Genomic DNA, 13520 nt, shown 5'->3' on the forward strand with positions numbered 1-13520 from the left:
AGGAATTTACCAGCCCAATCCATTTGTGCCTACAACCAGACAAGGAGTTTTCCAATTTTTTATACATGGATTTAGTGATCTATTTGGATTTATTTCCCAAACCCCAACAAACACCATCAGGTTAAAACCCATAAAAAGAACACCATCTGGTTAAAAGACAAATGCAAACTATCCAAACAACCAAACGAACTGGTTTGTACACTAAAGTTTATTTGCCTTTTCAAGTTAGTTTGAGCTATATATACTACTCAAACACAAGCTATATTTTAACTTTTTAGATAAGCCGTTTTCTTAAGGGGTGGCCATATTTTAATCGAGCCTAGCTGCTCTGCCTTGGATGCAAATGGATGGACTGGACTTTCTGCGGGGCCCATCCAACAACAACGGCCGGGCCTGCGAGGGTACCCGCCGCCCTCCTCAAATACGAACACGACGGCCGCACCGGAACCACTCCACTACGCTTCGAGCACTAGCTCGGATGCTCGGAGCATCCGATACTGCTGTCCAGCCCAGTGTATCCATCACGCGACGCCATGCCGCTCCCGGCGCCGGCGGTGGACGCCGTCATCAAGCCGCTGCCGCGGGCGCTCTCCCTCGCGGGGGCGGCGGCCGCTGCGGCCGCGACGTCTCTCCTCCTCATTTCCGCCGTCGTCTCCCGCGCCCGGGACGACTACGCTTCGCCGCCCCCGTCCACCAGCGCCTCCACCACCGCCGCGCTCCCCCCGGCGCCCGAACCCTCGCCGCAGCACCATGAGCACCCCCATCCCCCGCCGCCGCCCGTCCCGCCCTGCCCGCCCAACGCCTCCCACCACACCCCCTGCCACGAGCCTCCCTCCGGCGAGCGGCACTGCCCCCCGCACCCTCCGCCGCCTCATCCTCCGCACCCGCCCGAGGACCCACCGCCTCATCCTCCGCCCCCGCCTCCGCACTGCCGCGTCCCCCCGCCCCCCGGGTACCATCCGCCCCCGCCGTGGCCCGCGCGGCGGGAGCGCGCGCGGTACGCCAACGTGGATCTGCCAGCGCTTACCGTGGCGAAGCTGGCCGCCTCTCAGGACCCCGTGCACGCGCGCGGGGAGTGGCTGGTGTTCCCCAAGGGGGCGGGGAATTACGTCGAGCAGCTTGAGCGCGTGGTGCCGCTCCGCGGCGGCGCGGTGCGAACGGCGCTCGACATCGGTTGCGGAGTGAGTAACTGGACTAAATCACTTCGTGCTTCCAGTAGATTACCGTATGTTCTCATCGCTGATGCTGTGGCTCGTTGCAGGTTGCGAGCTTTGGGGACTACCTGTTGAGCTATGGCGTCCTGACCATGTCCATTGCTCCGAGGGAGAGACACGGTGCGGATGTCCAGTTCGCCTTGGAGCGTGGACTGCCCGCGATGATTGGAGCGCTCGGCGCTCGCAGGCTGCCTTATCCTTCGAGGTCCTTCGACATGGTGCACTGCGCCGACTGCCATGTTTCATGGACTGCTCATGGTAGGACATGCACTAAATCGATACTAACTGCGGAAAATCACATAAATACTTTCTGTCTTTGTATCCAACTTATGATTGCACATATTTTCTGATGTTCTCATTCACCTTATAGCTGATTCCAGATGGGCTGTATATGCTGGAAATTGACCGTCTTCTCAGACCTGGTGGGTATTGGGTTATGTCCAGTCCACCCATCAGCTGGAAATCACCCTACAAGGGCCCCAACAAAACAATCGAGAACCTTGATGGTGAGCAGTTAGCTATGGAAGATACTGCAAATAAGCTTTGTTGGGAAAAGGTGTCAGATAAGGGCACACTTTCTGTTTGGAGAAAGCCTATTAATCATCTCCATTGTGCCCAAGAAGCAGAGTTCTTGAGATCACCACCACTCTGTACAGAAGATGACCCAGATACTGCTTGGTAAGGTTCTCCTTGGCAGCCTGAACTTTGCTTTTCTGGGAATTTTTGTGTGGTTGAAGCATAATAGTTCACTGTTTTATTTTCCATGGTACTCAATGCTACCCAAGAAGTTGACACTGCACAGAGTAATTTGGCCAGGATTAATGTTTATGTTATACTCCGCGCGTGTTATTGTGAGGCTGAGAAGAAACATACAAATTATGGCCGTTACTTTCTGAAGTTTGTCAGTCTGTACATAACATGGGAGGGCTTGTATACACATTAATGTTAGTTCTCCGGGTTAGTTGAACTTAAGTGTGCCTGGAAATTTTCAGGACATAACTCAATAACTAAAAAGAACTTTACCCAACACTTAAAGCATGTACAAAAAGGTGCGTCTAAGTGAGTTAGTAAGAGTATGAGTACAGCACCAGTGAATCCGACGAGCTTACCTCCGAGCAGGACAGAAAGAAGGCAGTTGCTGAGTCATTGGATAATCTAAAATATTAGCCATCTCTACATAAGTGTGCCTGGAAATTTTCAGGAGACAACTCAATAACTAAAAAGAACTTTACCCAGTGAGTTAGTAAGAGTATGAGTACAACACCAGTGAATCCAAAGAGCTTACCGCTGAACAGGACAAAAAGAAGGCACTTGCTGAGTCATTGGATAATCTAACATATTAGCCTTATCTTGCTTGCACTGAATGATTACTTTATCGACAAACTCTTAAAGGGTGTTTGGTCTTCTATCTTGCAGGTATGTAAATATTTCGATGTGTAGAACTCATCTTCCAAGAGTTGAACTTGATGGTGGCCCGCTGGAGAAATGGCCTCAAAGACTTGCTACAGTGCCACCAAGAATAGCCAATGGGGAAATTAAGGGGATGTCCATCCAGGCATACAAACATGACTGTTCAGTTTGGAGGAGAAGAGTTGAACTCTATGGAACATATTTGAAAGATTTATCTCATAGGAGTTACAGAAATGTCATGGACATGAATGCTGGTTTTGGTAGCTTTGCCGCTGCCATGTTGAAATACCCTGTTTGGGTCATGAACGTGGTTCCTGCAAATATAACAGACAACAACACCCTTGGTATCATCTATGAGCGCGGCCTGATTGGAACATACATGGACTGGTAATGTTACAGAGCGACTGTTGTCTTGTAATGGAGTACTATTCCTATTTTTCCATTAAGATATAGACAAGAACTCACTATCTCGAGTCATTTTTTTATGTTAGGTGTGAAGCTTTCTCTACTTATCCACGTACATATGATCTGATACATGCTAATGGAGTATTCAGCTTGTATATCAACAAGTAAGTGACTTTGTTCAAGTATACTTGTTCTGTTCTGAGGCAGAACAGACTCAGAAAGAGACATGAATGCTATTTCTAATTTACTTAGCTTGAGGGTACCAAACTCTACTTAAATAAAGAGTACCCACTGTGCCACTACAAACCTTATGGTTCACGTAGTTTTGCCAGGGGCATACTCTCCCTGAACATCAAGACTTCAGGAGGCACGCACCATGACTTTTTTCATGGAGTAGCTAACATGAAATCCGCCCGGCTTAATTACAGCAATTGTTTGAATCCCTTAATTGCTGAATACCATCAGTATGTGTACAATTTGTCAATTTCTGTTCCACAAAAGGGGCCTAAAAGTTATGCTTCTCCTTTTTCAACGCATGGCCTGGCAAACATGATGCCTTCAAAAAGCACATAGTCACCATGCAACTCAGGAAGGTATTACAGTTCACCGCACTATTTTGACACCAATTTATCTTCAGGTGTGGTACCCTTGACATACTGGTCGAGATGGACCGAATTCTCCGGCCAGGGGGCGCCACGATAATTCGAGACGCAGCTGATGTTGTTCTGAAAGTGAAGGAGGCTGCTGATCGGCTGCAATGGCGCAGCCGGGTTGTCAACACGGACGATGAGGGCCCAGACCCTCAGAAGCTTCTCATCGTCGACAATTCGCTCCAACTGCCAGGGAGCTAGTACAAGAACTACAACGGCATCCGTTGACAGTACCATGATCTTAGCAGTTACCTGTACAGAGTACAGACGAAGAGCCCGAAGGCGAGGCTACACTTGCAGTTACATGTCCAGATAAGATAAGCAAATAACCCTGCCAAGGCTTGGTACATTGCCCCCCAGCATGCATGGTGTTGAGTAGTGTGGTGTAGCTGCTACCAACACCTACCCTGGCACTTTGTAAATATAATGAACGTGCGTTTGTATTATAATGTACATGTTTTTGTAGGAGTGAAGAGTTGGTCACTGGTCAGACCTGTTTGGATTCCCGCGGTTTGCTCCTGAAGCAATGTATGGTTTTTGGATAAAGGGAAGAGTATATTAATATTGGGAAGCAATGTGATGTTTTTTCAATTATCCTATTGGCTAACGGCGTCCAAATGCCACCGAGTTGGTTAAATGATGTAAGGGCATCTTCAACCACAACCCGCAAAAATCCTCCTGCATCCGTCCGCGGAAACGGATGCGGGAGGACGACATCCAACGCTAGCCTCTTGCATTTCAAACTTTTTTTCAACAGATAGGATGAAATTCATGCAAACACAACCGGATTTCATACAAACATGACATATTTCATTACATTTCGAACATTTAGAACAAGAAAAAAAAAAGACCTTCCCCTAAACCTATCCCACGGAGGCGGCGGCCGGCGTCCAAGCCCGTGTCGTCCTCCATCCGTCGTCTCCATGAGCACCGGCGATAAGACCGACGAAGTGAAGGTGTGGTCTCTGGCGAGGAAGAGTAGAACAAGGGAGACGGACTGGCCCACATGGGACACAAGGCACCACCGCCTCCCGTGGCCTACTCATCCTCGGAGGAATCCGCGACCTGTCCGTCGCTGGTGGACATGAGGTCCACGATGAAAATGGTGGCGTCGGTGCTGTCTCCGTCCCACCGGGCCGGCTGATGGTTCGTCAATGATGCGTAGGAGGCGCGGTTGGCGTTGTTCTCCTCCGTGATCGTGTGCAGCCGCGCCTCCATGGCGGCCAATTCCTGGCAAGCGGCGGCTTGAGCGTGGACGGCATCGTATGGCACGCTGCTCCGCCACGAAGTGGGGTTCGCCGTGGCCATGGCCGCCACGGCCTCCTCGCTCACACGCTCGCCGTAGATCTAGCCCTCCGCCAGCCGGTGCTGCTCCAGGAGGAACAAGTTGTACCGTTGTTCCTCCTGCGCCCGCTGGAACACTGATAGAGGCGCCGACGCAGGCTGCACCTCCGCCATGGCGGCGTTGAAGTGCGCCTGTGTCTGCTCCATGGTGAAGCCGGCGTGCACAGGAGGCGCGGGGAGCCGAGGCGGAGTCGTCAGAGCCTGTCTCCATCGTGCTGTCGTTCTCTTCGTCGGAGACCTTGGGTGAGCTGGCCGGCAAGCCGCCCTTGATCCGCCTGGCACGACGGCTATGCCAGACGGTGGCAAGGCCAACCACCGCGTGCTTCATCACCGGCGACAGACTGCCCCACAGTGCTTTCCCGCCGACGGTCATGGCAGATGCAGAGGAAAGGAGGAGGATGTGGAGCGGATGTGTTGTCCTATGGAGATAGCCGGGAGTGGCTGCCCTTAAGAGCATCTCCAACAGCCGCGCCAAACAAGCGCCGCACCGCAAAATTGCCCGTTTTAGCGCGCGCGCAACCGGTATAGTGGCTCCAGCGGGCGCGCAAAAACCGCGCGCGCGGCATATGCAGTTCAGCGCGCGGGCCGAAACTCCTTCGCCCCCCCCCTTATTTGCTACGCCCGCTCCCGCGCGTTGGACTCTCGCACGCTCGCTCGCAACTCATCCCCCCTCCTCCAGCCGCGGCGCCACCCGGCGACCGTTCCGGCGCTTCCCCGGCCTATCCCCGCGCCGCGGCGGCTTCCTCCGCCCCCCTCTAGTCACCGCCGCCCCTCGCGCGCGTCCGTCCTCCGACGAACAGCGCCCGCAAGGTGTTCGACAAAATGCTTGCAAGGTATGTATTGCTCAAACTTCATGAATTTGGCGCATGTTGATTGTAGTTTTTAATAGCATAGTATTGAACATTGTAGATGAGTTCGTCGTATGATTCTTCCGAAGAAGAATTTGATATGGAAGAGGAGGAGGATCTTGCAATGATCCTAGCTATGCACATCAATAAAAAAACCGAAGCACGGTGGTTCGGTTATGGGTCGGCAGAAAATTTGGAGGGATAGGATCGATGCCCATAACAGATTGATGAGGCACTATTTCGTGGAGAATCCCACATACCCAGAGTCGTACTTTCGTGGCGGCCGCCCACGCCCAGCTCGTGGCGGCCTATTCCAAAGACATGGCGGACGCGGATGGCGAGGTGCTTGCCGAGTATGGTGCAATTGATGCCATGGAGCCCCTTCCTTAGGAGACCGTCGGGCGCGAGCTGGACATGGAGGCGGCGGCAGAGATCGACGAGCACCAGCCGTAGTAGTACTCTTTTTGTTCAGGCGCATTGCAGAGAAACTGGCGAGCCATGACCGGTTTTTCAGCAAAGGAGGAATGCCGCCGGAGAGTTCGGGCATAGCACCTTTTAGAAGGTGACAACCACTTTGCGTATGTTGGCATATGGTATCCCGGCTGATCTAGTTGATGATCACTTGCCTATGGGTGAGAGCCAAGCCATCATGTGTGTCAAGCGCTTCGCAGTCGGAATTGTGCAAGTGTTTGGCCAGGAGTATTTGAGATCTCCCAATGCTGAAGACGCCACAAGGCTATTGGAGATGAACAAAGCTCGCGGCTTTCCTGGTATGCTTGGCTCAATAGATTGCATGCATTGGAGTTGGAAGAATTGTCCAAAGGCATGGCATGGGCAATTCCACGGCCAAAAAAAGGGTTCCACTATAATCCTTGAAGCGGTGGCCTATCAAGAGACTTGGATTTGGCATGCATTCTTTGAAATGCCTGGATCTTTGAATGACATCAATGTTGTCAACCGGTCACCACTGATGAATAAGATTGCAAATGGTGATTTGCCACCGGTGCAGTTTGTAGCAAATGGCCGTACATACAACTACGGATATTATCTAGCGGATGGCATCTATCCAAAGTGGCAAACCTTTGTGAAGCCGTTGAACAAGCCGGAAGATAAGAAAAATCTTGATTTCCACAATGCTCAGGCGGCGGCTAGAAAAGATGTGGAGAGAGCTTTTGGGATTTTGCGTACCCAATTTGCTATTGTGAGAGGACCAGCTAGATTTTGGGATCAAAAAATGCTTTGGTACATCATGCACGCTTGTGTGATCATGCATAACATGATCATCGAGAACGAGTGTGGCCAAGATGTAGACTACCCTCAGTATGAGCTGTTGGGACATCCTGTGCGAGTGCGACGGAGGGCTGAAAGGATCGCCCGTTTTGTTGCCTCCTACCATGTCGTTCGACGTCCCGCAGCACATGATGATCTTCAGAAGGATCTCATTGAGGAGTGGTGGGCATGGAATGGACGACAAAGAGCATCATGATTTGTGCGTTCGATATTGTATTGTTGAACTATTTGTTGTGTTTATTGCACTATTTGTTGTTTTGAACGATAAACTGTTTGTTTGAGTTGTAATAACGAAATTGAACTATTTATTTGATTTATTTTGTTTGTGTTTGACTTTTTGCTTCTGTTTTGGAATGCATATGTTGTTTGTGCGAGAGTCGCGCGCGCTGCATTTTAGCGCGGCTGCTGGAGCTAGCGCTGCCCACCGCACCAAACCAGGCGATGGGCGCGCGGCAAAGTAGTTTTTAGCGCGCGGCGCGTTCGGCGGCTGTTGGAGATGCTCTAAATAGCGGATTTCGGTGAGGCCAGGTGTCAATGCAGGACGCCGGAGTGGGTTTCTCGGCCGACAAGCCTGCTTAATGGAGGCATACGAACGGACGGATTGAATGGGCGTGGTAGATATCCGTCCCGTCCCGTCCAGTCAAGCGTCTCTGGCATTGAACAGGCGCGGACATCGGAGATGCATCGCGGGCGGCGCCCTCGGCTGGCGCGCCGCTTCAATGGCGGAGGCAGTGAGATTGCACGCCCGCACTGAGCCATCTTCAATGTTGAGCGACGCGCTCTACAGTGGCATGAATGCGGGCAGCTGGCGCCGGGCGGAAACGCGCGCGGGCGAAGGAGCAGGGCTTTTGGTTGGCCTTGTTTGTCTTCGATTTGCGTGAAAAATCGTATCCAGACCGCTCCGCAGACCAATACAAGACTGCGTTGAATGACTTTCTCGGTTCAAACAGCGCAGTCCGGATGGTAGCGAAAGGTTTGCGGATCCGTCTTGAAGATGCCCTAAGGCGTGGCTTTGGTGGTAGCAAACACGGAGGAATTTCAGTGCATGGGTGAAATAATACATTTGTCATTGCGGTCGCTTGGTCGCTTTGAAAACAAAGAAATGCTACGGTGTTCAACCGGAAGACTGAATTCAAATCACCCGGGCAACTCAAGAATCACATTCTAAATGAGCTCAGGGATGGGAAAGAGGCAGGACTTGGAGTTGGAGTTTTACACCGATTTGTAAGAGAGTAGGCTTTAGACTTGTGGTATAGGTGTTGTGTGGGTTGGACTTGCGCTGATGTTCGCATCTCTCGCAAGTTTCTTGTAAATTGCTTTCTATCTTTCATAAAAAATATGGTATGCTATTTTCAGGAAGGCCCTCAGATAATCCCATTCTCTTGCTCGTTCTGACTGGGGATGGACATGTTGGGATGGCGTGCTCTGTGTGCACGAGGCTCCAGTGCTCTCCAATCATGCTCTTCCCCTGGATAGCCTGGTCGGTTTGCTCAGCTCCCTCGTGGATGTTATGGCCGGCTCGGCTTGTTTCGTTTTTCCTGCGTCGCTTTGGGTGATAAACATAGCCGGGTAAGGCCAGCGGCATGCCACTCGATCACACGCCGACTAGCCAACTAGCGTGTTGGTGGGGGCCATTCAATTCGTCGCATTCTTTGTAGTGCTTCACATGTGTACTTGATTGTTGGGCTGGCGTCTGGGTTTGGAATGCCATTGGCTGGGGCGTTACCTATCCAATCCACTGGACAGAAGTATGCACTCACGTCAGGCAGTGTTGTGCCTTGCGCGAGAGGCTGATATTCCTTTACACCATCATATATGAACGACTCGTTCAATAAGGCGCCAAGCTATGCAATTATGTTAGGAACCAGTTCATATTGTGGTAAGGTGCACCGGCCAACGCAGCCTAACATGGCCGAGTCATGGCAGGGTTGACACATTTGAGTCCAAAGAATCTGCTTTGGGGTGCATGATTTGAGCTGGTCTTGTTAGAAAGGAGAGAAAGGGATTGTTGTGGAATATGATGGATTGTATTGCTTGAGCCTCATAGGCATGTATATAGGAGTACATGATCATCTTGAAGTACAAGACAATGTAGAATAATATCCTACGATATCCTAGCTTTCTTAATAATCACGATACTCAACATCCCCCCGTAGTCACAATTGTAGCGACGCAGACGATGAGACTGGAGAAAAATCCGAAGGCAAGCCGACGGACCCCCCCCCCCCCCCAGTCGTAACGGTCGACACATCGCAGAAGTCGTGGCTGGAGTGAAAACCGACGAGGTTGCTCAAGCAAGGCGGTAGCCCTTTGTGCCGTTTGTCAAAGTAGCCGAGAGCGTAGGTGGTGTAGCCGTGGTTGAGGTTGCTGTGCGAAGAATGTCGTGGTCGATGTTGAGTCGGGGTAGCCGGTGTCGAGGATGTCGCCGTGGAGCCGCGGACGCAAGGAGGCGCCGAGTTAGCATGGGCGCAGTGGTGTCGAAGTAGTGGTACGCCGGGAAGAAGACGATGTTGACGAGGCGTCGCATCGGGTTTGCCAAACCCGGAGACACATCGTAGACGAAGGAACGCGTCGATGTTGTCAGCATCGGGCATGCGTAGACAGACGAATACGAAGTTGACGAAGCGTGGCACCGGGCTAGCCAGGCCCGGGGACACGTTGTGGACGAAGACACCCATCGGTGTTGCCAGCACTGGGCATGCGTAGACGAGGGACCTGCACGAGCTGTACGCCATGTCGAGGAGTCGGAGGGCCGGCAGAGAAGAAGATTCGACGACGGTTGCGGCTCCAATCGGCGCGGGACCGATGTCGCCATCAGTGGTTGGAGTAGACGAAGTGGTCGGGGAAGATGACGACGATGCTAGTCACGGGCTGGTGCTGGATGAAGACGAAGGAGGTGGACGGGCGGCGGGGACGACTACGGGGGTAGCGGCGGCGGTGGCCGAAGAAGAGCGACAGCGGCGGCCTGATGGCGGCGGCAGCGGCTAGGTTAGGAGCGTGGCGGCAATACTCGAAGTAGGCGAGGAACCCGACGGCGTGATGAAGATCGGCGTGGACGGTGCCGTTCTCGCGCCAAGGAAGACGTCGCGGTGCATACCCCGGAAGTCTACGCACGGGGATGGCGGTGGACCACAGGCCGCGGCGCTACGGCCCGAAGGGGCGACGGGGCGGCAGCAGGCGGGTCGGGACGACGGCGGGAAGACCTCGGGGCGGTAGCGGGGACCGAGGATCGCAGTGCTACAGCCCGAAGGGGCGGCGCAGCGACCGAGCGCGGGTCGGTGCACTGCCGGGACGACCTCGGGGCGGCGGCGGGCATCGCGTATCGCGGCACTACGGTCCGAAGGGGCGACGAAGCGGCGACATGTGAGTCGATGCAGCCGCGAGGAGAACCGCGGGGTGACGATGCTGCGGCCCGACGGGGCTACGCAGCGGCAACCCAATGCTCGATCGATGGAGGGCCGCGCTAAATTTGAAGACAATCTTTTATGGGACCTGCGAAGCGAACCGACACGCAAACGGCTGATCAGACCGGAGGCGCAGCGGACGAGATCTACAAGTCATGGGCCGGACGTGGCAAAAGCGTCATGCGTTGCGCAGAAAAACTGCACCGGACGTCGTGCATGCATGCAAGCATAGAACGAGATGCTCAAGTGCCCTGGGCCACGTGAGTACAGCGATGGATCAAAACGCGCGACCAAGTAACCCACGCACGCGCGGCCGCGTTAGTGGCCTCACGGCGCGGATCAACAGGCCTGCGGACGATGCGAGCGGCGGCCGCACGCCCTCACATGATGCAATGCCCAACGTGAAGACTCAGACGTAGTGATGGCTGATGCAGATGTTGGTGGAGCAGACACACGTTGTAGATGACGGACGGCGATGAGCGACTCAAGCCAATCGTAGATCGGAAAACCAAAAGGAAGTACCGATCGAAGCGACCGGCGACAAAAGAAAACCCGGATCAACTGATCGGGAAGAAAAAAAACTCTCTAGGGCAGCCGATCAACTGGACCAGCGGACGAACCCTAAGTACGGGTCACGCGGCCCCCGGTGGTGATCATGGGGATCGATGGCCTCGGGGGCGGCGCGGTGCGTAAGCGGCGGCGGCTAGGGTTTAGGATCGAGATAAAGCTAATACCATGTTAGAAAGGAGAGAAAGGGATTGTTGTAGAATATGATGGATTGTATTACTTGAGCCTCATAGGCATTTATATAGGAGTACAAAATCATCTTAAAATACAAGACAAGCAAAACAATATCCTATAATATTCTAATTTTCCTAATAATCACGATACTCAACAGGTTTACTAACGATGCGTTCAACGCCTTGGTTGGAGCCTTCCGTGGGTTTCGCTGCCATGTCAACACTTCTGGTGGCTCCTCTACTCGTTTCGCTGCCATGGCCGCGTTTTCGGCTGCCATGGCAGTGTTTTGTGTCGGGTTGCTAATATTTCGCTGCCATGACAGCGTTTTGTGTTGGATCGCTAACAAATTAGCTTTGATAAGCCCCAACAATTAATAATACCATCCAACGATCAAGGAGCCTATCAAAATGTACACCCACATGTGACGCGCGGATGATGGGATGCTATGCAGCAGGTACACACTAGCACAACCGTACTAAGATTGCAAGGCAGAAAATCTAGCCACACCATAAAACAAGTTTGGACTCGTCACCATAAACTCAAGAGGGGTGGCAAAGTCACAGGAAAACGCAATAAGCAATATTTAGTGGCGGGGCCATGGACATGCATAAAATATTATGCCATGTATTTTTTATGAATATGCTGACCAACGTATCATTTCATTGATAGGTGAAAAGAGAGAGTATAATACAGGGTGCAGCCTCACAGACGTACACAGCCAGGTGTCTGGGAGGGTGCGCTAGCGAGCAGGGGAAGGAGGATGCGCAGCCTCAATATAAAAGATCAGGTTACAGGTATGATGCTAGCTAATCCCTTGGCACCCGCCTTGGCCCAGAGGCGAGCGTCTTCCTTGATAGCTAGGACCAGATCGTCGGTGGAAGGTTGTAAGCTGTCGAAGATGACCGCGTTGCGATGCTTTCAGATGGCCCAGGCGGCCAATGCGACATTGGAGTTGAGGCCTTTACGCAGGTAGCTCGGGGAGGTCTCGGCCGCCAGTGACCACCAGGCGAAGAAGCTCGTGGCGCCATCCATCGGAGGGGAGGTGAGCCGGCACCAAGAGAGTATTTCGTGCCAGGTGATCCGGGAGAACACGCAACCAGAGAGAAGATGGTCGATAGACTCCGTCTCTTAGGAACAAAGGATGTAGGTGCAGTCTTGGGTGAGGCCATGACGAGCTCGGTGCTCGGTCGTCCAACATCGGTCAAGGGACGCAAGCCAGAGGAACACCTTGTTGTTGCAAGGGGCCTAATTCCTCCATATAGTCTCCAGCATGGCGGCAAGGTAGATCCATGGAACAAAGTTTGGTAGCAAGACTTGGTCGAATAGGTGTTATTTGCCGTCCACCTCTAGGTGATGCGATCAGGCTCGGAGGTGAGGGTTATGCCTTGGAGTTTGTGCCAAAGGTTGACGTACTCAATGACCTCCTGAGGTCCAAGGGCGCCATGGATGTCGCTGATCTAGACCCGCTACGCGAGGCCGTCGCACACCAACGTATGGCGGCGCCGTCGACGTGGCACGAGGGATAGAAGGGCAGGGCGATGTCTAAGATGGCCTACCCGTCAAGCCAGTGGTCGCTCCAAAAACGACAAGTTCTCCCATCGTCGAGGTGACAAGATGTGGAGGTGCGGAAGAAGCAGCTAGTCACGTCGTCGGAGGGGAGCTGCAGGTGGTGCCATGGGCGCAAAGGGTCCGTGGCCTTGAGCCAAAGCCAACGGCAACACAGCGAGATGCCGGTGAGATGAAAGTCACACACGCCGAGGCCACCGTACTCCAAAAGGCGGCAGACGCGCGGCCAACTGACCAGACAGGTTCCCGACTTGGCGTCACGCCGGCCATGCCAAAGGAAGTCACGAATGACAAGTGATCTTCTTGAGGATCGTTGGGTCGATAGTGATGGCCATAAGGATGTGGACGGGCATGGCGGTGAGCACGTGACGCACGAGGGCAAGCCGCTCACCGTGAGATTACAGCGCGGCCTTCCAGGTTGCAAGCTTCATGACCCCTGTTTTGGCTGCTAGATCAGAGTTTTGGCTGATGCCCGACGAGCTAATGGACTAAAGTGAGCATATTTAACAAAGAGAAAAGTATAATTTTCGTCACTTAACTTTTGATGGAGTCTAGATTTGATCCCTCAACTCCAAAACCGAACAACTTGCACTCTCAACTACTTGAATTGAACACAGTTCGTCCCTTGTCATGATTTTGACCGGTTTC

At 52.9% G+C, this 13520-nt stretch overlaps 1 protein-coding gene across 1 annotated transcript; it reads left to right on the plus strand.

Moving 5' to 3' along the window:
- The first annotated feature begins 433 nt into the window (after positions 1-433).
- On the plus strand, positions 434-4273 carry LOC109736556 (probable methyltransferase PMT19). The gene is made up of 6 exons (XM_020295769.4): positions 434-1181; positions 1262-1472; positions 1595-1892; positions 2631-3011; positions 3116-3193; positions 3667-4273. The coding sequence occupies exons 1-6, from the start codon at positions 534-536 to the stop codon at positions 3878-3880; spliced, it is 1830 nt and encodes a 609-aa protein (XP_020151358.1). The 5' UTR covers positions 434-533; the 3' UTR covers positions 3881-4273.
- The last annotated feature ends 9247 nt before the right edge of the window (positions 4274-13520 follow it).

The sequence above is a fragment of the Aegilops tauschii genome, chromosome 3 (assembly GCF_002575655.3).
Source record: "Aegilops tauschii subsp. strangulata cultivar AL8/78 chromosome 3, Aet v6.0, whole genome shotgun sequence".
Lineage (NCBI taxonomy): Eukaryota > Viridiplantae > Streptophyta > Magnoliopsida > Poales > Poaceae > Aegilops > Aegilops tauschii.